Source organism: Podarcis filfolensis (assembly GCF_964270895.1).
Source record: "Podarcis filfolensis genome assembly, chromosome: 2".
NCBI classification, from domain to species: domain Eukaryota; kingdom Metazoa; phylum Chordata; class Lepidosauria; order Squamata; family Lacertidae; genus Podarcis; species Podarcis filfolensis.
In genome coordinates this window covers 122,138,647-122,162,511 of record NC_139605.1, presented here as the reverse complement: position 1 = coordinate 122,162,511, position 23,865 = coordinate 122,138,647, and the positions used below count along the sequence as shown (strand labels likewise).

At 48.3% G+C, this 23,865-nt stretch overlaps 2 protein-coding genes across 9 annotated transcripts in view; one reads left to right on the top strand and one right to left on the bottom strand.

Annotated features, from left to right (window-relative positions):
• SPRYD3 (SPRY domain containing 3) overlaps positions 1-378 on the bottom strand; it is a 43,184-nt gene extending 42,806 nt beyond the window's left edge. For 2 of the 8 annotated variants that reach the window (XM_083599787.1, XM_083599791.1), the window contains exon 1: positions 283-378. Coding sequence is in view for 1 of the 8 variants with exons in the window: in XM_083599786.1 (XP_083455912.1) it covers positions 283-309 (27 nt within the window). In the remaining 7 variants the exon portion in view is untranslated. Of the gene's footprint in view, positions 1-179; positions 260-282 lie in introns of those variants that run through there. The other 6 variants (XM_083599792.1, XM_083599788.1, XM_083599784.1 and 3 more) reach the window with 6 other exon arrangements.
• Positions 379-11,631: 11,253 nt separating this feature from the next.
• On the top strand, positions 11,632-23,607 carry IGFBP6 (insulin like growth factor binding protein 6). The gene is made up of 4 exons (XM_083599815.1): positions 11,632-12,623; positions 21,345-21,496; positions 22,155-22,274; positions 22,670-23,607. The coding sequence occupies exons 1-4, from the start codon at positions 12,275-12,277 to the stop codon at positions 22,781-22,783; spliced, it is 735 nt and encodes a 244-aa protein (XP_083455941.1). The 5' UTR covers positions 11,632-12,274; the 3' UTR covers positions 22,784-23,607.
• The last annotated feature ends 258 nt before the right edge of the window (positions 23,608-23,865 follow it).

Here is a 23,865-nt window from a genome sequence, read left to right as displayed (position 1 = left end):
ACATCGCCGCCGCCTCGGAAGCCCTTCCTGGAGGGAGGAGCCAGGCGACCAGGGTTCAAACAGGCTCCTCCCCCCGAGGAAGGGGGGCAGCGGCAGCAGCAGCAGTGCTTCTGAGACACATGCAGAGCGCCTGCCCTTCGCCCCTCCCAGGCCAGGGCGCCTGGCGCCCGGAAACTCACCCGGAGTTTCTCCTCAGGGAAGCGGCGAGCTGCCTCCCTCCCTCCCCCCTCCGGGCCCGGGATGTCAGCGGGGGAAGGGCCCGCCCCCCCCGGCCGCCCTTACCCCGAGAGGCCCCGGGTCTCCCTCCATGGGCCCCGCCCCGCCCCGCGCTCGCCTCTCCCTCCGGCCGCGTCCTCCTGCCGCCCCGCCAACATCCGGGCTCCGTGGCGCCGCCTTCCCTCTCGCCGCGTCGCAGAGCTCCGCCCCGCCTCGCCCCGGCTCCTCCAATCAGGAGCGGGGGCGTGGCTTCTGCGCTTTCCGGAGCCGGCGAGGCAAAGGAGGTCTGAATGGGGCCGCGTGACGTCGCTTCCCGCCAACGTGGGCGCCGTTTTTGAAGAAGGCTGAGCGAGCGCGACTGTGACGTAAGCAGGTTATTTTTGCGTCGTTGGCGCGGGAGACTCGTGCAGCTGGACGTGGTCCCTGCGGGGCGGCTTTCGCAAGCCCTTGGCCGTGCAGGAGTCTGGAGGCGGGGGATCGAGCCCTTGGCCTTATCGCACGGCGCTCGACCCCGATGAGCGGCTGACACATCTAGCCCTGCGCTGCTGACCGAGCTGTCCGGGCAGTGGAGGGATTTTCTTTTAAATGGCCGCTCAAACGCACCAAATCCCTAATCACGGTGTGGTGCATCTGTAGCAACAAATCCAGACACCTTCCTCTGCCCCAGCTGCAATAAAACATGCCTCTCCTGTATTGGTCTCTAGAGCCACAGCAGGGGCTGCAACAGTTTGACCTTATCTCTGATATTGCACTCTTCCATTGCTGAGACACAGACAGATAGCCGTCAGTTACAGTGGTACCTCGGGTTAAGTACTTAATTTGTTCCGGAGGTCTGTTCTTAACCTGAAGCACCACGTTAGCTAATGGGGCCTCCTGCTGCCGCACCGCCAGAGCCTGATTTCTGTTCTTATCCTGAAGCAAAGTTCTTGACCTGAAGCACTATTTCTGGCTTAGCAGAGTCTGTAACCTGAAGCGTATGTAACCCGAGGTACCATTGTATATATATTGCTACAAATGTTGGGCACCACCCCCACGCTCTGCCAAGTGGTAGCAAGATTCACAGGGGGGTTGCAGGCCTCATCCAGGGCTTGTGCTGCTGTGGAGAATTGAAGACATGGTGGTGTGTGTTATTCACATACTTACAGCTTCAGTCTGCATGGAGGGAGCCCAGATCTTACAGCATGGTCATTTCAAGAGTGGCTTGTTCCTCACAATAGTGCAGCATTGGGAGTCAAAGGCATCTCTCAGCCAGACTGTCCATGATCAATGTCTGTCACTGCCCTCACCCTTCTTCCCAGCACTCCATGTTAAAGACACTCTTTTCCTATCTCCTTGGCAACCTCTGTCTGCCCAGGCCCAACACCTTTGCCATGTTAATGCTTCTATCGCAGGTGAGGCCCTGGCTTGGAAAGGAAGCTTAGCCTGTATTTTTCTACTGGCCTCCAATCTTCCCTTCAGTGCTTCAAATAGTCAAAATCTACCATTTACCGGTACTCATTTCTAGGGTTTAGCGGGGGGGGCACCTCAAAACTATACAGTGGTACCTCTGGTTAAGAACTTAATTCATTCTGGAGGTCCGTTTTTAACCTGAAACTGTTCTTAACCTGAGGTACCACTTTAGCTAATGGGGCTTCCCGCTGCTGCACAATTTCTGTTCTCATCCTGAAGCAAAGTTCTTAACCCGAGGTACTATTTCTGGGTTAGCGGAGTCTGTAACCTGAAGTGTCTGTAACCTGAAGCGTCTGTAACCCAAGGTACCACTTTATAAGGCACACACACACACATGGCCAGCTCATCCATGAGGCAAAGTGAGGCACCCACCTCAGGTGGCAGGATCCACAGGGGCAACATATTCAGCCTCCAAGGACTGCATTGCCTGCTACTGGTGCCACAGTGGCAATGAGAGGTGCGGCAGGCAGTCCCCCACCCCCAGAAATGCTGCCAGTGATGGCTGGTGTCAGCTGTGGTAGTTCCTAAATTACCAAGCTGAATAGAGCCTAGCTGCCATATTAGGGGGCTACAGTGGCCTCTTGGCAAATAGGAGGGGCTGCTGGTCTCCTCCCACCCTTGTTCCCAATGTAGATCATTATTCCCTCCCCCTTGTTCCTGATGCAGATCTTCACGCCCTCTTCCCTGCCAGGGAGGGGGCACCATTTTGTAGTTTGCCTCAGGTGCCAAAATGTATTGGGCCGGTCCTGTGTGTTTATACACACATAACGATATCTATAATCTATATCTATATAGTTCTAAAATTAAACATTGATAGAATTAAAATCCTCCCTCTCACTTTCTCTCTCCATTTATTAGTTTTCATTCTACCAATGTTTAATTGCTTTTATTGAGAGGCTTTTCCCTGTTTCTAGCTGTTGTTTTTATCTGTAATTCGCCTTGATTCCCTGTTTGGGGGAAAGGGGGGCAGTCGTCCTCATCCTCATGCTCCAGATATGATCTGGCACATCTACATGAAAGATTTGAACTGGTTTAATACTGATTCCTGTTCCCTAGGAGGACCCTAGGATGGGAACTGTAGTTCTGTGCAGGCACAGGATTTCCAGAGAACCATCACAGAACTTTCACAAAAGTGCAAAGCTCAGTCTGGGTTCTCAGGGGGAAGGGCGGGGGGGGGGGTAGAGAGGAAGGTCCTTTATAACCAGTTGGATCACCGGCTCATCTGCAGGATTTTAAGCAGAAGTTCCTACCTGCCAAATAAATACCAGAGATTGACCCTACGAGTTTTTGTATGCAAAGCATATGCTCTGTCACTGCCGATTCGCAAAAATAAAATTGATGTAAAACTGATACTTGTGGGGTGGACATGCTGTAAAGTGAGGAGAAAATTCCAAAGGAAATCTCGGTAGGCCCTGTTCTGAATACTATAAATACTGAATACTATAAAAAAGTACAATTAAGCCTGTTTTCAAGATGGTAGGTAAAAAGCCAAACATCTGTTTGTTTAGAGGTGTAGTCAGGACAGAGTACCGGTCCATCATTTTCAGCTTCCCAAAAGCCTTCTACTTGCAGCCTTCCACAGTAAAGCACATTCAGCCATTAAACATTGATGAGGGTGGAGAGAAAAGTAGATTATGAAACTTGGCAGCAGCTGCCAGGAAGTTGTTTTTGGTTTCTTGGAGGCTGGGGAATTGAACAGCACTGAACAGGAGCAGTCTATCTGAACTTCAGCAGTAGTACACTTGAAGCTCTACAGCCGTTTTTAACTCACCAAACCTCAGAGTCAAGGATAGCAGAATTGGGAGCTTATCCTGGGTACAGGAAGGAAATGTCACAGTGCAGCAGAGCTCAGAAAGTGCAAGCAGCATAAGGGGACCCCAGTTCCAAAGTTTAGAAGCTAGATGTGCACCATCTAGCAGCATAAACCTGGGGAAAATTATTTCACTGAGGCAGCAGCCTTTATCCCTAGAGTGCAATAGCTGTCAATAATTAAATAAAGGGTCCAATCAATAACTGCTGTTCGTTAACAGCACCTCTTCCAACTGCCCACTGGGAGGCTTGAAACAGATGAAAAGAAGGCCCTATAAGATGATGGGAGCTGTAGTTTAACAGCATCTGGAGGGAAACAGGCTCCCCGCCCTTGAACATCCTTGAGGATACAAAAACAGACATCCTATTAAAGTGTGATAGATCACCAACCCCAACAACAGTGTTGCCACCAATCAGCAGGTGAAGAATACTGAAGTTGGAAGACCAAGGGAAAGTATGAGTGCATGCGGAATAAATTGTGAGTGCAATACACGGTGGAAGTCATCGTCAACATACTGTGGAAGTGAAGGTGGGCACCTTAACTTAATATTTCCATGCTTTCTGGTGCATAAGTGAATTATAACTTAAGAGGGAGGGAGGGAGGGAGGGAGAAATGCTCATATACTGCAGAAATGAAGCCAGACTCATTACAAGCAGGTAATTTGCTCTATTTTCAGCTCTTTTATGACCTTGGGTCATTTCGCTATACTTCTCTGTTCCTTGGCTTTCCGCCAGAAATGCAGAAGGAATATTTTTCCCATGGTTGCTTCTGCACTGTAGCCCTATCTTTACCGCTAATGTAGCATTGCTATTCTGTAATTTGCTCGAAGTACAATTAAAATGGAGGTTTCACAGGGTGCCTAATATAGTGCTGCATTGTCCAGCGATGCTCTTCCACATAACCAAGATCCTTCTTTAATGTTTACTTTATGTATAAGTCCCCTTTCCAATGTTTAAGATTTCCTGTTTGTAGGGCCCGCCTATCTTGTTACTCCATGTTGACTTCATTGGGAGACTTAAGTAAAGAAAACTGTCTTAATAAGACACTTCAAATGCCCTATTATGAGATTCTGTTCTAGGTGCAGGAGGAGTAGAGACTTCATCACTGGTTTCCTTCTATTATTTATTTTCATTTTAAATGGAGAAATAGTGCTTTTTCACTTCTAAAAAATGAAAATAATGAATGAAAACTAGCTATTAAAGCCCTCACCCTCATGGTAACAGAAAATGACACACTAGCTATTAAAAGAGAACAGTCAGGGCAATTCATAACTAATCTCTTGCGTATCCATATCAAGAATAAATAAAATTGGCTGCACTTGAAAACAGGAAGTGTTTAACTAAGGAGACAAGATTCCTTTGCCCAGAGCTTTTTTCAGCCAGAACTTGCTTCAGTTCCAGTACCTCTCCAGTGGGTGACACCACCATTATAAGAGAACTAGGCAGGCGTTCATGGTGAGTTCTGGCACCTCTTTTTCTAGAATAGCACTGCCTTTGCCTCAATAAAGGCTTGCTTGTCCACGCTTGGTCAGCCACCACCCTGGTGTAACTTCGTTTTATTACGAAACAGTGCCTAAAAGCCTACTAACCAATGTCTTTGAGGTGGTTAGCAGGTGTGAGCAGCTTCCTAAAATGGCGCACCAGGAGACCAATTTCTGATCTCAATGATCTGGCAAGTTTAGGTTTCGACCAGAGATAGCCCATGTAGTGCTGATGGATTCCAACACCCCTGCCATCCCTGAATATTTGCCATGCCGGTTGAGGCATGTAGGACTTGGGAGTCCAACATTTGGATGGCACCATGCGGGCTACTTGTGGGCTACACCTTGCAAACATACCCTCATTGAGAATGATGATAATTTTTTACTCAAGCTTACTAGCTTTCAAAAAAACCATGCAACCCTCTGGCAAGCAGTCTGAAGTGCAGGTTCTTGAATATACACACACAAAGAGAGAGAGGAAATTGCCCAGAAGCTAAAAGAACAGGACAAGGCTGTGTCTTTTTTGGGGAGCATGTCTCCTTCTGTAAGAAAGTCTTAACTGTTGGCCACAAACCGTCAGCAGCCCTAAACAGGCCAAGTCCCAGAAGTGTGAAGGATCACTACAAAGCAGCCATCCCCAACCTGTTGTCCTCCAGCTGTTGCTGGACTAACACTCCCATCATCCCTGACCACTGGGCATGCTGGCTGAGGCTGGTGGAAGTTGTTGAACAAACATCTGGAAAGCACTGGGTTGGGAGATGCTGCTACAGAATTCCTGATGAGCTTCCAACAGAGCCTTGGCACCACCCACCTCATGTACTTTCCCCAGCACTTTTTCTCCTGGGCTCAACAACAAGGCTGCCACTCCACCAGGGGAGGGCAGAGGCTGCCATTCCAAGGGTCATTCCTGAAAATTACATCTTGTCTGCCTGCTCCCTTTCTGTGGGTCAGGGAGCATTCCATTAGACTCCTGGGAGCTGCATCTCCTTCGCAGTACATGGGCGATCAAGTGCCAAAAGTCAAGAGCAGAGATTCCTCTGGAATTTTGCCTATGGGAGTGCAAAAAGGCTGCTGCAAAGGTCTGTTCCAAGGCTATAAAAGGGCATGTGCACTCAAAGGGTTGTGATGATCTTTTCTGAATGTGCAAGAGCAACATGCAGAGTGAAAGGAGTTTGAAAGATAGCTTTAGCTTCAAAGGGTGCCATCCATTTGAGATATACCTTGCAGAGCCTATAGAAGGTGGCTGAATTCAGTAAAGGGCAGGCACCTGGACCTTTGGGCAGAAGAGAACATTTGGGTACCTGCAGCTTTTCCCGCTTCTGCCGAGAGGTTGCAACATGTCAAACTGTATCTGTCAATATTCCCTCCGCTGCACAAAGACTAGAGCAGGGATCAGCAAACTAAGGCCCAGGGGTCGGATGCTGCCCTCCAGGCTCGTAAATCCGGCCCACGGATCCTGCCATCTGCTCGGTCAGTCCCCGCACACTGCAGTCACCTCGTCACGTGGGGACTGACTTCCACAACACTGGCACAGCTTTGGATTGGCTGCAGGAAGTTCCTGCAGCCAATCCGAAGCCTTGCCACCCGTGGCTGAGGTAAACCTCTCCATGGATGGAGAGGCCGGCGGGCGGGCAGCGGGTCTGGGCCACACCATGGGCATCGTGACGGGTGCATTGTGGCACTTCACCTGGAGCTTGGTGCGCCTGCCTAGCAGAGCTACTCGGATGACAGGCTGCAGCGCATGGAGCACGCTACCTGGGAGCTCCACAGGGATGGGTCAGTGGGGCAGCTGCTGCTCTTCAACGACTCCAGTGAGTGGGTGCTGCTGAGATGCACTCCTGAGAGCGTGCAGAGTGTGTTCCTCCTCCAGGTCCGGAGGCAGCTGCGGGACCAGGTTGAGGGTATTTATATTTTTCAAAATATAGTTCGCCCCCCCCCCAAGGTCTGAGGGACAGTGGACCAGCCCCCCGATTAAAAAGTTTGCTGACACCTGGACTAGAGGTACTAGCACAAGGCTGCCAACTTTCTTTTTTTTAATAATATTTTTATTAATTTTCATCAAGAAAAATACATATCTCACCACATTACAACTTTAACAAATTTTTCGTTTTTGAACTTCCTTCAGCCTCTCTGACAATCATCCAAATTAACCTTTTTAATTGCACATTTCCTAAATTTGCTATTGCCTTTTGACATACCCTTCCACACCTGTTTTTCTTTCTTACAATATTTCTTAAGTTTTTACAGAGCTTCTTTAAATGCCACTAACGTTATTTCATTATCACTTATACATTCCCAATACTCGACTAGCTTCCTCCAGTCCTCGATGAACTTTTGATCTCGTAGATATCTGATCTTCCCTGTCATTTTATCAAGTTCTGCATAGTCCATCAGCTTCATTCTCCACTCCTCCAATGTTGGTACATGTTCCTGTTTCCATTTCTGGGCCAGTAGTATTCTTGCCGCTGTTACTGCAAAGGCTGCCAACTTTCAAAGTGGCTCCTGTAGCTGTCCCTTTAACTTGGGTAGGCAGTGTTGTGTGATTCTAACTCCCATCATCCCTGATCGTTGGCCATTTTGGTTGGGGCTGATGGAAATTGGGAATTCAATAACATTTGGGGTGCACCTTGTTGGTTATGCCTGCAGCTTGACCTGGAGCCATTCGCAAGTGATTTGTGTTTCATGCCATGAAAAGCTTAACCTAATTATTGAGAGCAAACCTCTCAAAAGGCACAGGAAGCGGCTGGGTGGATATCTAGCCAATTGGCAACCCTATTTTAGAGCCATAGAATCATAGAGTTGGAAGAGACCACAAGGGCCATCGAGTCCAACCCCCTGCCAAGCAGGAAACACCATCAGAGCACTCCTGACATATGGTTGTCAAGCCTCTGCCTAAAGACCTCCAAAGAAGGAGACTCCACCACACTCCTTGGCAGCAAATTCCACTGTCGAACAGCTCTTACTGTCAGGAAGTTCTTCCTAATGTTTAGGTGGAATCTTCTTTCTTGTAGTTTGGATCCATTGCTCCGTGTCCGCTTCTCTGGGACAGCAGAAAACAACCTTTCTCCCTCCTCTATGTGACATCCTTTTATATATTTGAACATGGCTATCATATCACCCCTTAACCTCCTCTTCTCCAGGCTAAACATGTCCAGCTCCCTTAGCCGTTCCTCATAAGGCATCGTTTCCAGGCCTTTGACCATTTTGGTTGCCCTCCTCTGGACACGTTCCAGTTTGTCAGTGTCCTTCTTGAACTGTGGTGCCCAGAACTGGACACAGTACTCCAGGTGAGGTCTGACCAGAGCAGAATACAGTGGCACTATGACTTCCCTTGATCTAGATTGCCATGTCTTCTATTGCATTCTATCTCCCTGAATCCAGCTGTGTGCTGCTCCCAAGGATTGCTACCATTTTGCTAGTCCCAGTTTCTTTAACAGCAGCCAGATGTTCAGGCAAACATTAGCAGGTGATAATAGTTAATCTCCATACTGCAAAAAGTTATGCAAACTGGTGCCTGAAGGTGCACAAGCAGCCAAAGCTGCATTTTCCTTATCAGTTGGCAACTTTAATCAGTGGTGAAGACTGCAAGATTCCCCTGGAGGCAGCACTCCACTGAATACCAAATGCCAGGTACAAAGGAGAGGAGGAGGGTTGTTTCTTTCATGTCCTGTTTGTGGGCTTTCCCCCAGAAGCATCTGGCTGGCCATTGGGAAGGAGGATGCGGACCTAGATGGCCCTTAGTGGGCAGACCACCAGGCTCTCCTTTGGCTATTTTACCAGAACCCCAAGATCCATCAACCAAAGCCAGGAGCAAAGTAGTGACTCAGGCAGACAAACATCTTCTGAGAATTCAGGAACAGGATGCAGCTGAACACAAGCTCACCCCAGGAATTTGTGATGGGTACCAAAAGAAACCAAGGTCACAAATCCTTTCACACAAAATTCCACTCCTGGTTTCCCCCCAAACATTCTTTTTTTCAGCAACCTAATTGATTGTGAGTCAGAAATTCTTGCAGATCTTATACACATTCTGCAGAAGGATATTCTCTTCTGCTCTAACAACTTAGCTTCATTCACGCCCCACACAGAACAGGTAAGGGTTCCTCATCCCCTGTACATTGTAAGCGCTTGCCAAGCAGGAACACTAAGTCTTAAGAGCAACTTTTCAAAAACAACCCAAGTGATGGATGTCATGTTTTTGGAAAGAACCAGCCAAGAAGGGAAATAGCTGGGCAATTGAATTACACAACAGAGATGGACTGGAAACTTTAAGTATTCCAAGCATTCTGCCTGGATCCAAACAGAATAAAATTTTAAGGGTGGGAGGAAGAGCCAATCTCTCTCAATCTCTCCCCCCACAAAAAGGGGACACACAAAAGGGCCCTGAGCAGGGAAGTTTTGGCTCATTGCCGGCTTTTGTTTGGAAACAGTTTCAACATCATCCCCAAATAATTACATTAAGTCAAACAGGAGGAGTTTGGGAGGCAGACGCCTCTAACTCTCAGCCTAACCTACTTTGCAGGGTTGTTGTGAGGGTAAAAGCAAGGTAACCCCGTGTATTCTGCCTTGACCTTCTTAGACAAATGAGTGGGTGCAGTGGCGTAGCGTGGGGGGTGCAGGGGGGGCCGGCTGCACCGGGCGCAACATCTGGGGGTTAGGGTTAGGGGGCGCAAATCCACGGGTTAGGGGGCGCAAATTACTTGCCTTGCCCTGGGTGCTGACAACCCACGCTACGCCACTGAGTGGGTGTCAGTTAAAGTTCAGCCCATGCCTAAATAGTTAACCCAGAAGTCCCAAGTTAAAAAGGGACAACTTTCACTAGTGTGTCTTAACCGGTCTTATGCACATTCCTGGAAGACCCAATGAACATAGTGGGACATGTCTGGAGGTAAATGACATCACATTACATTTACTCGGGAGTAAGCTCAACTGAACTCTGGTAAAGACTCACCTTGAGCAGACACACAAGCACTGCAATCCTAACCCTCTGATTTGGGAGTCAGACCCACAGACATGGTTAGGATTGCAGCCAAAGCTCCTGCCAGGTATTTCCATACCCAGAAGATTCAGCCTGATGTTAAAGGCACAGGAGCAGATTTGTTGTTAAAGGCACAGGAGAGAAGTGGTTTGCACAACTGCAGAGAAAGGAGCTGAACTGGAGCATTGCAGGAAAAGAGGAAAGAGCATGAAATAAAAGGGGGAGAAGTAAATTCGTTCAAGCCTTATGCTTCGATTTTGTGGTTGTAATACCCTGTTACCTAATTATCACCCTTCAGCACTCAGATGTTACAAGTGTCAGCAATTTATTCCCACTAACTGACGGTTGGTTATAACCACAAACAAGCACTCAGGGTGAAGCGCCTGTCTCTCTTCCCCAACCCCATGCATTTAACAGCTTGGTGACAGGCAGAAATCCAATAGGTAAAGTGTTCCTGATCACAGTTTGCAAGCTGCACCTCCTTTAACACACCAGTCATTCAGCACAGTTGAAGGCTCAGAAGTACCTCGACTTCACTGCCACATGACTTGAAAGTTGCAACTTCACAAAACTTTCATGGAGGAAAACAGAGCCTCTTGTTAATTTTTGATCATTTTGCATGTTTTAAGGTACAGGGGCTCATGGGGGCGGGGAGAGAACTTGGCAGTCCTATCATCAGATAAAAGTCAGTATTTCCCGATGGCTGATTATTGTGTTCTCTAACATGAGAAAACAAAACTCCCGCTTCAGGCAAGAATTTCCTCATTCTGTTTTTCCCACAAACAAAATGGGAATATTGCACTGCAATGCTATCCTCCTTTATCTGGAAAGAAAGTCCCATTCAATTTTGTGGGACTTACTTCTGAGTAGATAGCACTGTCAGTGTTCTAATCCAGGTGCTCAGGTGGGTGAGACAAACACCAATAGCATAATTGCTGAATTTGCATCTTAGCTTTTATTTCAAAACAGGCTAGATTTGGGCTTCAGGGTTTCTTCCACTGCGGCAAGTTATTTTGACTGCGACTTGAGACTGTTATCTTTGCTTTACTCTTCAAATTTAAAAAGGTTAAATGTGTGGGTGCATGTGGAAATGTTTGATAAAATATTCTGCTTTAAGAACGAGATTTATTTTTTTACTTTTCTTCTAAAAACCAAGCCGAATTCTGATTGCCTGGAATTCCAAAGCAATACTTCTATTGCATTTACCGATGATTAATTGAACAGAATGGGACTTTCCTGTGAACATGGGCGTAGCCAGTGTTTATTTAAAGGGGAGAAGGCTTTATGTTGGGGGGGGGGGGAAGAACCCAGACATCTGCAATGCAATCGGTCAGTTAAGTATTTCTAATTATTTACTTAATTTAAGGAGAGGCAGCTGCCCTCCTTGCACCCCCCTTGGCTACGCCCATGCGTGTGAACGTGCATGCACGTGGCGTCTCCGTGCTGCCTAGGTTCAGAAGTTGAGAAGTGTGCAGCAAGATTCTGTCCATGTTTACTACTTCGAAATAAGTTCCTGAAAGTGGGGCAGGCGACCTTCCTCCGGAGCAAGTGTGCAGAAGGACGGTGCTTTGCAGGCCCATCCTAAACACGGTTCCTGCTGATTTAACCATTCCATCCCCTCTTCCCGCCAGGTGGGCTGGGTCGAGAAAGAGCGCTTCGCGGCTTGTATAGGCAGGGGCGCAGCTGGCCGCTTGGGCGCCCTCGGGGCGGGACGGGCCACAGTCCCGGGGCCCGAGCCGCGCTCCGCTGCGGCGCCCTGCAGGCCCGCGTTGCTTTTTCGAGCGGCGAGGAGCCTGCAGGGAGTCCGCTCAGCAGTCGGGCGGCAGCCGGAGGGAGAGGCGGCGGGCAGACGCCGGCGCCATGGTGCCCTCTCGGGCCGCGCGGAGCCTGCAGGCGCCTCCGGGGGGGACGCGAGGCTCCGGTGCGGTAAGCGCCCCCCCCCCCCGCTCCGCCTCTGTCTACGGGATTCTGAAACCGCGGTCTTTCCTCCAGTTCCTGATTCCGAGCACTCCGCCGCGCAGGTTTTCCGCGGCTTGCTGGTCAGGCAGTTCCCAAGACGAGAAGCGGGCGCTTGGCGCACGGCGCGCTTCCTCGGCCGCGAAGGGCGCCTGGCAGCCTCCCGCCTCGGAGCGCGGGGCCCCAGCTGCCCGCCAGCTCGCGGTCGCCCGCAGCCCCACCCCGCGGGCTGGCGCCCTTCCAGCCGGGCAGGCTGCGCACCTGGCGCGGAAGGAGGCCGGCAGCTCGGGGGTTGGCGCTGCGCGCTGCACGCATTTAAGGGCTGCCGCGCGGCGCACAAGCCACTCTGTCCGCGGCTCCGGCACCGGGCGCCCTGCGGACCACCATGCTCCCGGCTTGCTGCTTGGAGACGGCGCTGCTGCTGCTCCTCTTGCTGACCGAGGCGGCGGCGGGTGGAGGGCGGCCAGGAGGCGGCGGCGCCCCTTGCGCTTCCCCGGCGGCGGCGGCCGGCCGCGCATCCTCTGCCCGGGACGCGCAGGCTCTCCGCGACCAGCAGGGCTGCGACGCGCGGGTGCTGGGCGAGCCGTGCGGCGTCTACACCCCGAGCTGCGCGCCCGGCTTGCGCTGCGTCCCTCGGCCCGGCGAGCGCACTCCGCTGCACGCCTTGCTGCACGGCCGGGGGGTCTGCGTGGCCGGAGGCGGCCGGAACCAGACGGAGGCGGCGCCCGCGGCAGGTGAGTGCCGTGGAGGAGCCGCGCCTGGCAAGCGTGGAAGCGGGGAGAGGGGGCGGAAGGCGGTAGAGAGTCCCGCAAGGGGGTTAGACTAGATGACCCTGCGGGGTCCCTTGCAACTCTTCAATTCTATCCTTCCATGAAATATCGCGGGGCCAAGATTGCCATGCAAGCGATCATAAAGTATGGAGGGTGAGGAAGTATAAAGGGGGGTTGGGAGCATATTGGATGCAGGAGATGACTGAACCTCCTTAGCCTTTCATCAAGATTCACATGTAAGATCCTCAGCGCAAAGGGAGCAAAACCCTATTGAACACTGTGGGATTTACTCCCAAGTAAAGAGCCATAGGATTGCCGGCAGTTATTCAAGTGTTCTTTCTTTACATTTCTTTAATTTTGTAAATACAGTAAAGACAAAAGGAGAAACAAAAGAAGCTCACATTAAGAATTAAAATAATTCACACAGTCTGATTTAAACCTATATAAGCAGTCCCTATGCCCCAAACAAAATTGAAGATTGTGAAGATGTACAGTCAAGGGCAGAAAGGGAAGAGCAGTCTTTCGGGCGCTGGGTAGCGAATGCTGGCTGCTTCTTTTTCTAGCCTTGAAGCATAAAAGTTGTAAGGGCTCATAGATTTTTTCCCCCTGTGCTTAAACTACAAAATTTGAATCTGAATTAGTTACTTGATTTGGAATCATGTTTGTGCAGGGGGAGTAGGTACTTTTGAAATGCGTGTGCTTTGAGTTCTTTGCTCAACCGTTCATGTTTTGTTCCAACTTTGGAAACATTTAATGCCTCTCTGGTAACTCGGACCTAACTATATGCATCCTGAGGACCAGAAGCCTCCATAGCCCCTCCAACCCAGGTATAAACACCAGGGATGACCCCTGAAATCGGTTAGGTCAGAAGGGTGTGAAAGGGCTGTTGTGAAAGCAGCTCCTCAGGTTTGGGAATGAATACCTTAAGATCAGAGAGGAGATGGGTGTTTGCTGTCAGGAATGTTTTGGGATGGGATGGGGAGAATCTGCAGTATCTTCTTCTGTCCCTAGACTTGTGTGTGAGCTGAACAGACGCCACTGCCACCCTTGATCTCTCATGCCAGGCCTGAGTCACCTTTTGCTCAGACTAGTAGTGGGTGCAGTGCCAAACCTTGTCTTGCAGGGAGAAGACTGCAAAATCATCTCTGCCCACCTGGAGCTGCACCTTCTCCTGTTCTCTCTGGGGAGGGTTCACAAACAGTTCTTTACAACTTCCCTTTGTAGACTGCAAGAATCCACTAGTTTGTGTGGTGGAGAGAGGAACCCTGGGAAGAAGAGCTTGGGCTTCAACTCTATAAAACTAATATACTGTACTGTGCAAGTAAAGTTTGGATCTGGCAGCTCCTTGTCATGAACCTACTTTATGAGTTGGATTTATGATTAGACTTAAGGACACTGTGCCTCTGAACTCTTGAAATGCTAGTACTGGTCTGTGGCAACAGGAGAGGAGGGGATGTGAGCATGTCTGGCAGCGTGTCCGACTCTGCACAGGAGCACAACTCCTGAAAACACGTTTTTGCTTGCTTCCTGGGCACTTGCTGACAACAGTCTGTTTTCTTTGATTGCATGAAATGAGCCACAATCTGCAAACTGGATTACTTGCAAGTGTCCTTGGTTTTGCTTTTCCTCTCCAGCAAGCTGAAAGGAGCCATTCTGCCAGATGATGGAAAGATGCTGGGCAACTCACATGGGTACTTATTTTCACCAGCAAAACTTGGCTATCCTTTGTGTTGTGACACAGAGCAGTGGACAAAGAGAGAAGCTGGCCCTGCATTTCCTTTTTTCAAAAATTTTGGTTATGCTTGGCTAGACCTCCTTGTTTTTTTTTTTTTGCCAGAACCAGTTGGGGTCTATAACTAGCCAGAGCAGAATCCAGATTTTGGTCTGCTATGGAGCTCCCAGGCTCCCTGGGACAACAAGTAAGCAGTTAATCTGGATCCTGAAAGTGCAACAGGGAAGAGGCTGATACTGTGCATTCTTAGTTCCTTCTGTTCCTGATGCTCTCTGAAGTTGAACACATCCAGTCCATGGAAACAGCCAAGGCTAAGTGTTAACATCAGGCCATGAGATTCCTGGCTTCTGTTGGCATCCATCTGTCTCAAGAGATGAAATCAACCGCTGCATTAGTAGCACGGATGTGACCTTCTCAGGGTGCAAGCCTGGGCAGTGTGTCTGGAGGTCTTGGGCAAACTCCCTCTCTGCCTCACTGATGTGGTCCAAAGGAAAGCAGAGCAATATGTTTGGCACCAGCTGGGCTGCAGGAATTGCCAGAAGGCATACAAGGCACCATCCAAATGTGGATTTCTGTAGGGGTACTCCATAGCCTTTTCTTCTTCTGAAGATATCTCACAAGCAGCGGCAGAGCGTATGCCTGCACTGCATGGGGTGTGCTCCCAGTGGGGCTGGAGGGTGCCCTCCCGGGTGCCACAGTCCAGGGGAGAAGGGGGGGAGCTGCTGCCCACTCTCCTTCTGCTCTCCTCCTCTGGGTCAGACCTGACCCGGTGGCACAGCTGCTGTGGCTGGGCACAAGGCGCACCGTGGCCAAGGAGGGTGGGCCAGCAGCATTGCTGCCCATTCTCCTGCTCTCCTCCTCTGGGTCAGGTCTGACCCAGGGCTGAGCTGCATAGAGGCAAGAGCGCCACAGCCAAGGCACAGCTGCTTCTTGATCAGAGTCAGGCTCTGATGGAGGAGCCTGCTGTAGGGTGCCTGTTGGTGCCCCCTCACAAAATTGGGCCCAGAGCCACAGACCCCCCCCCCATGCCTCTGCTCATAAGGCAGCAGAGATTTAGGATCAGAGTTTTCCTTCTCTTAGATGGGCTCCCTTCCAGGTTTGACAAACCCCACCTGCCCCTCACTTCCCTCTTCAGCACTTGCAGAAACTGCCTTCTTGACCACTGGACCAACTATCGGTCTCGTCCATTCAATCCACCAGAGCCCGTTTTCCCATGCAGGGGAAGTCCCTAAATTGCCAAGGGTCTGAGACCCATCGGCTCCCCTCACCTGGTTTAGCTGGCCAGTCGAAGCCGTTCCCGGGGTGTGGCTGCTGTCACCTGCTGACAGCTTCTAGGAGCCACAGGCGAGAGCTGAGTGCAGGGTGGGGACCAAAAGTGGGCAAACTAACTCAGAAGGAGCATGATGTGTCCCCCACCAGAGGTGCTATCCCTCTCCTAACATCCCATACACCCTGATACCTGGCATATGGCCCTGACATTGCCTCCGCCCCCCACCCTGTGGTCTTATTTATTAAAACATGTATTTGTTGCCATTCAACTCATTTGGATTTCAGAGTGGTATACAATCGGTTTATAGCATAAAATGATGATAAAACAAAAATTTAAAATGCCTGTGTGAATAAAAATGTTGGTTGGCACTGGAAAGACTGCAGTGTTGGTGGAAGCCAAGCCTCTATAGGGAGGGCATTCCATAACTGGGGGGCCACTGCTGAGAAAACCCTTTCCCTTACTGTTGAATAGCAAATCTCTGATGAAGGAGGCACCTGGAGAATGAACATCAGCAGAAGATTTTAAAGCACAGACAAGTTAATATGGGAAGACATGGTCTGTAACATTAAAAAAAATAAAGCATTGCAGATTAAAATCCTGACATTCAGCTGTTTGGCAGGAAAAACAGGAGGTCTGAATCCAATCTCTTTTGCTCTCCTGAACAGGTGATATGGAGAATTCTCACCTTTTTCAACAGAACTCCATAGATGCAGGGGCAATAATGGTGGCAGAGCAACCAAGAAATGCAGAACAGTTGGGGTTTGCCAGCCTCAGCAACAGCTGCCTCATGGACCACTCCTGTGCTGGGTGAGCTGAGGCTAGCGCTAGGATTGTACTAAAAGTCAGACAGTTTGCAGTGAACTAGGCCTATAAAGTCAAAAGGACAACGGAGAGAACACTGGAACAGAACGATGTCATACCAACATCATCTGGATTCTCCAACATTCCCAAGTGAGCAAGTTATGTCACTTCTGGAGAAAACAGCTATCTTGGTAGCCCTTCCAGTGCAATGGATTTCCAATGTAATGTCTAGTTATGCAGATTTTATGCAAATGTAATGTTAAGGTATGCAGATTTGAGCTTAGCTTGGCACTGAACATGCAAAACAGGTGCCCCAGTTACGCTGGCTGATATAAAAATAAAAAGATCTCTTAGTTTGTTAATATGGAGAAGATGAAAACCACAGTTGGCAGCAAGGAATTGTGGTCAGCATGTCCCACAAATGGCTTGTGCAATAAATTGTCATTCTCTTCTCAAAATAAAATCCAGAGGTAAGAAGGGATATTGGAGATGTGGAGATCATGCCAAACCCTTCCCTCTGCTGAGGGATTGTGGTTGGAGAACTGCTTGTGTTGAGCTTGTAAAATTCACTCCGCTCCTGATGACTAAGAAGCACTGAGTGCCACTGTCCTGATGATTAAGAAGCACTGAGTGCATCTTCCTCCACCTCCTACTTTAAAATATTTTAAATGGCAACCTTATTCAGGCCTCTTGGAGTGAATTCAAGTATGTGCATGCATGCAGTTCAACAAACCCAAAAATGAGACATCAGTTTTTTACATTACAAATGTAGCACTGAACATTGTTTCATGAATTTATGACAGCTTTCTATCCTTGTAATACACTTGTAGCCTGACATTGTAAGGAGGAGCAGCATCAAACCTTGCTCAGAAACATTTACTACAGCCAACATTGTGTGGAAATAAGAATAAACCTGCATTTGAAGCTGCAATCCTATGCACGCTTATTTGGGGAATAAAGTGTTCAAGGACGCTTATGTCCAAGTAAACATGCAGAGGATTACACAAGTAGTCAAAACCTAGGAACACTGGAGGATGCTGGTGGCGCTGTGGTCTAAACCACAGAGCCTAGGGCTTGCTGATCAGAAGGTCGGCAGTTCGAATCCCCGCGACGGGGTGATCTCCCGTTGCTCGGTCCCTGCTCCTGCCAACCTAGCAGTTTGAAAGCACATCAAAGTGCAAGTAGATAAATAGGTACCTCTCCAGTGGGAAGGTAAATGGTGTTTCTGTGCACTGCTCTGCTTTGCCAGAAGTGGCTTAGTCATGATGGCCACATGACCCAGAAGCTGTCTGCGGACAAACGCCGGCTCCCTCGGCCAGTAAAGTAAGATGAAGCGCCGCAACCCCAGAGCTGTTCGCGACTGGACTTAACAGTCAGGGGTCCCCTTTACCCTTTACATGAGTTGTAGAAGCTGGCTTAGAGACAGCAATATCCAACAAATTCTTTGGAATACTAAAAAAAATCCAGCTTTTTAATATCAAACTTTTAGACACTATTAGTGCAGAAGTAGTTTTTGAAAGATGAAAGCAGTGTAGAGTCTAGACCAGTTGTGATCTGGATGGGATCTTCAGTAACTCATGCATACATCTCTCTTCCTATTTTGCCATTTTACCCATGCCTTGTTTTTGTAGTTAGGAAAACACTTAACCAACATCTGCCTGCTGTTTATGCTAGGCTAAGTGGGGCTTTGTATCTAATCGATTGAACCTTGATTCCATTTGATCAAATGACCTGGGTAAAGGTATAATTTATCATGTGGATAACTTGCAGATTGTCAGGGACTGTCCTGAGGAGGGCTGCACTGAGGAGGAATGGTGGGAGCCGCCCCCCCCCCTCCTGATACTGAATCTTCCCAAGAGCAGGAGGACAGTATAGCTTTGGAACAGTGGTTTGCAGAGGGGCATAGTTCAGAAGGCAGAAGCTGGGAAATACTGGATGGGGAACAGCTAGCAGATCTAACACTAGAAAAGAGAGAGTTAACAGATTCACAGTCCCTGGGTACTATCCACCCCCTTCCCCAAAGTCCCAGAGAGCTCAGAAAGTGGCAGAACAGAAAGCACAGAGGCTACAATCTCAGATTACAAAACATAGGAGTGACGTAGATTAATAGGGACGGAGGGGGGAGTGACCTTAATTGGGAGCACTGCCATTCTGGTTAGAGGCTTTCTTTTGACCTTCGCTGTGTTTATTAAAGAAACTAACTGGTAAGAATTCCCTTTCGTTTGATCTGCTCATTTATGGCCACAGGGGAGGAAGCCGATCCCCCAAAGCCTGACACTGGTGCAGCATCCTGGATTTATCAATCACTGGTGAAAATGGTCTAGCATTTCACAGCCAGGAAGCTCCTGGAGTTTTCCAGGTTAAGACTGGAGTTCTACGCATCCTTAGATAAGAAGGCAAGTCCCACTGATCACACTGTGAATTGCTTCTGAGTTAAACATGTATGTGATTGGGCAGCCTACAAGCACCCTGAGTTTTTGGATTCATCATGCTCTCTAATAAATATGTATGTAGCCTCCAAAAAACATGTGAATCTTTTATGGCTGGAACCTGTTCTGTCTTTCAGTCCTGCATGGAACTTGTCATTATGGCCTACTAAGTAGGCTTTGCCCATCGTTCTTCCTGCTGCTACCGTTTCAACAGCTTTAAATGGTCTCTACTGAGCCAGGGCGCTGTGTGTACAATCCAGACTGAATTGGAGCTACAGTGGTACCTTGGGTTACAGACTCCGCTAACCCAGAAATAGTACCTCGGGTTACGAACTTTGCTTCAGGATGAGAACAGAAATTGCGCGGCGGCAGCAGGAGGCCCCATTAGCTAAAGTGGTGCTTCAGGTTAAGAACAGTTTCAGGTTAAGAACAGACCTCCGGAACGAATTAAGTTCTTAACCCGAGGTACCACTGTACTAGTAGTACAGGACCTCACAGGAAAGGGGTTGATGCAAGGAAGCTCTGCTGCCCCCTTGAGGAGCTGTGTGGAAAATGCAGAAGTCTCATGTGAGAGCTGAGCCAGTGGTCAGCTGTGGAGCAAATCCACAGGTTGTCAATGATCACAATCTGTAACGTGCTCCACATGTGTCTATAGACGTAACCAGTGATAATCTTCAGGTCCTCTGTGTGCTGCTGTAAGGGGTAATGTGTATATGATTGTGTTTTACCCACATCATTCATGTGCAGAAATTTTTAGCGGAGCTAATTTTACATCTTCATTATTGACTACTAGAAGCTGTTAATTTCACTTGGGTCTCATGGATGGTGGAGCGAAACAGTTTTCTCAACTAAACCTGCTCACTGAGCTTTCCTTTCTGGGAGTATACCTTTGTTGCTGGTAGGAAAAATCCATGTTCCTTCATGACTGTATAATTATTAAAACTGCCCCAAATGATACTAAAATCATCTGTCATGATTACTTTGACACACCTGGACTTGGTGAGTTTCTCCATTATTCCAGACTTGCTGATGCCAGTCAGTTATTAAATCAGCATGCAAAATTCTGCAGTCCCTGGATCAGCTTTTGTTCGAAAAACCCAATGGGACTTTTTTAACCTTCTTTCCCCCCAATACATTAAAACTGCCTGGGAGAAAAAGTCCCCCAACAAAAACAGCAAAAATATACTTCTTGGGTGGGTGGGTTGGTTGGTTTGTTGTTGATTTTTGTCTCAGGTGCTTTTTGTGTACAGAAATGCTCACTTAAATGGTAAGTGGCTGGAATTTGGGAACAGAAAGGCTGCATTATACATCTATTTCCTTTCTAAATTCTACAGTAAAAAGCACAACTGGGCTAAGGTCCTGAACATGCCCCCGCCCCCCCCGGAAAAGCATAACTTGACAACAATATATCTGGGCGTGAATTCAGCTAGCCTCCATTCTGATTGAGGTCACAAAGGGAGAACTGAAGTGTTCAACGCTTATTGTCCCAAGTGACAACATTATGGGGCTGGAGGAGATAGGGATAACTAGATTAGGATTTTTTATATATTAAAAAAATGGGAAATGCATGTGACTGTTAAGATTCCTCCAAAACTACATTCTGGAGAGTATTAGCTTTAAAAATTGTCCTTTGGACACTGCTAGTTCTTGGCTGGAGATGGACAAATGGTTATTTGAATAGCTGTTAGGCGAAACAGTGCTTTCCAGTCTACATTTCTTTCTTACATTTTTATCCTACGTGCCTTTCAGGGCAGTATAGCTTTATGGCTGAGGGTTTTTCTGGATGAGTTGCTTCTAATGTCTGTTTGACTAAGTGCAGAGTATGTCCCAGTTGCAGCATCTGGCAAAATACTAGGTAAGGGTAAGATTATCTGAAATGTCAAGGAGAAACTAACCAAAGTCTTTGGCTGTATTGCAAATCCCACCATCTTTAGAGAGGTATTGCTCACTGATCACAACTTTTGATACCTGGCATAGAGGCACGTTTACTTTACAATTAATGCTAGATGGGTTTCACACATGTATTTTCTTGGTGAGCTTCCAGAACAATGGGCAGATATGTTTCTTTCAACTGCAGGGCAGTTTAGTTAACATCCCTACTGTGTCCTGCTTCCCTTTTGCCCAGTTACAGGACTCAAGGCAGGGCTGGATTTCTGGGATCCCTCAGACCCCGTCAGCTGCAGCTCATGCAGTGCATCCTTAATCACACCCCCTGCACAGGGTGGGTGGTGGTAAATGTTACCAGTTATATTGATAGAAATAACAGAGGCTGACTGTTCCATTCATCTTCTGTTTTCATGTTCTGTTTGGAAGAGAATGTGGATGCACCCAATACTTCAACATTGTTCTCTGTAGAGTTTGGGAACTGCTGTCCTGCAGCTGGTCCTCCCTCCCTCCCCTTGTCTTCCTTAAGAAGGTGACTGAAAGGCTGAAGCCTGTTTCCATCTCTCTAGGTGATGGTTGGGAGGAGAATCACCATGCCGGTCAATCAACAGCAGAGCCTCTCCTGTTACAGAGCCAGGATCCACTGCAAGAGGTCACGGTTGGCAAAACCCAACTACAGCAGCTGTCCCTGGACAGTGATGCCAAACAGGAGCGTGATATGGTACGTGGAGCAAGCAGCCTGTACTTTCCCACCCAGAGAAAGAATAGAAGGGACTGCTTCCCTGCTGGCATTCTGGCTTCCTGCTCTGTATGGACCTTCCTGCACAGGAAAGTGCTGCTAGAAGAACTGAGGAACCTGCACATTGTTGCTCTTAACTGTCTGCTTCTATTTCTCTCTCTCTCCTTCTCACACCACCAAATTCCTACTTACAGAAAAGCATGAGGTATAATCTTTCTGGGATTGCATATGTTCAGTAAGCCAGAGAAGGATTTTGTAATTGAACACTTCCTCATGGTTTAACACATACAGCCTTCCTTCCTATATGGGAAGTGAGCATATCACTCCCTGCCATGCTAACACTTTTATACGGTGCCTTCTGTATAAACCATTGACTTGTAAAGCAGACCCAAACACTTGTATTTAAAGTACTGTTAAACCCAGGCTGACTCTTCTGGCTTCTGTCCACCTATGGGTATCATAGCTCTTTTGTCAATCCAGTAGCAGGGAACCTGTGGCTCTCCAGATGATGTTAGACTACAACTTCCATCATCCCTCTCCATTGGCCATGCTGGCTGTGGCCGATGGAGTGATCTAATAACATCTGAGAGGCCATAGGTTCCCACCACAACTCAACTACTGTCCTATTTCTGTTTGGCAGGCTCCTTGCCGCAGGCACCTGGCAGCCATCTTGCAGGAGTTGAAGGCCCCGCTCTACCAGAATGGTCAAGACATCTTCATTCCCAACTGTGACACCAAAGGGTTCTACAGGCGTAAGCAGGTATACTGAAAAGTTGCTTAGAGGCAAAGTGAGCTACTCTTGGGCTTTTATAGCAAGCCGTAACACTGAGTAATAAGCTGAGTAATTTCTCAGTTGGTTTAGTGTTCTGGTTCTTTTGCCTTCAACTTTCCTACCAGAATCTTATGTTAAAAATATCCAGTCTCTCCCACTGTGTTTACAGGCAACTCCCCATATACACAGAGGTTGTGCTTTGAGGCACTGTGTGTCAGTGGGATGCATGTAAGCCCACCCTACCCTGTCCAGCCCCATTGCAGAGCCAAAGTGGCTTGCGCATGTTGATCACGCACAAATGGGGAATTGCCTGGATCCATGGGCTAGAGAAGCTGCTGTTTCACAGTAGTCTTATCTTCCACTAACATCATTGCCCCCTACAGTGTCAGGCATCCAAGGGACAGAAGAGAGGCCAGTGCTGGTGTGTGGATAAGAGAGGCCGCCGGTTGGAGGGCATGGAAGAAAAACCCCTTTGCCTGCTTCCCAATGTCGACTGAGCGGTTGGGAGTAGAGTGCTCCAGCAGCAGAGATGCTTGTCCAGGAAGAATCTCTCTACTAGAACTGTTGCAAATATTTGCTTTTAACTTATTGTGCTGTTGCTGCCTTGCTGGGACCTTGCATTCCCTGGAATAACCTTGGAGCAGCTGTTGCATCTGATAATTTACAGAAGGGTGGAGGAGCCTGGACTGGCTGCATCACAACACGGGCCAAGAGGAGGCTTCTGACTACATGACTAAAGATGTTTTCTTGGATAAGCTATCAGTGGTTGCACTGCAAAGATAAGCTGGCACCTAAGCCAGCTTTACGTTTAGTAGATGTTGCGTGCATCCTATGTTCTAAGCCGGTAGGGAGACATGAGTAGCCAGATGCTGGGTGTGGGGAGGAGAACCAGGGCTGGTCTAAAGCTTTTTACCAAGCTAGAATAGGAAAAATGGGAAAGGAGACAACTTTGTAAAAACAATGACCATAGAGAGCCCGCAAGGGCACTATGAAATGGGAAAGGATGAGAACAGCAACCTCACACTATTACCAACACCTAGAATTATAATTAGATAGTGTGGAAGGGATAAATGGTACAGGGCACTGGGACACTCGTGGTTGTTCTTTTTCCCACTAACACCTGCTTGGTCCTTAGCCTGCCCTCTGTATCATGTTGCCTTACAGCTTCCTCTCAAGCAGATTGTGGGGAGAGCTACATGGAGGGGGTCTGTGGTTGCCTGGGTTTTCCCTATTCTCTGCCATGTGCTTCAATTGGGTGGGGGGTGGATTCTGTATGTTTCACTGGCACTGGATTCAATAAATCTGAGGACTATATAACATGCTTGCTATTAGTCCTAAAGACTGGTTTTTCTTTGGCTTCTGAAAATCTCCTGGCACCAACAATGAAAAGGATTCAGCTAAAGAAATAAACCTTGTCCCTAAGAAATGCTTGGAAAAGATGAAAAGGTCATAATTGCATCTGGTAATTAGAACTACACCAGCATTTTTGTGGGGGATTTTAACCGTTATTGTTTGCACCTAAGCATAACCTGCCACATTGTTTACTCAGGAAACCTGTCTGCTAAACAATTAGTAGCAA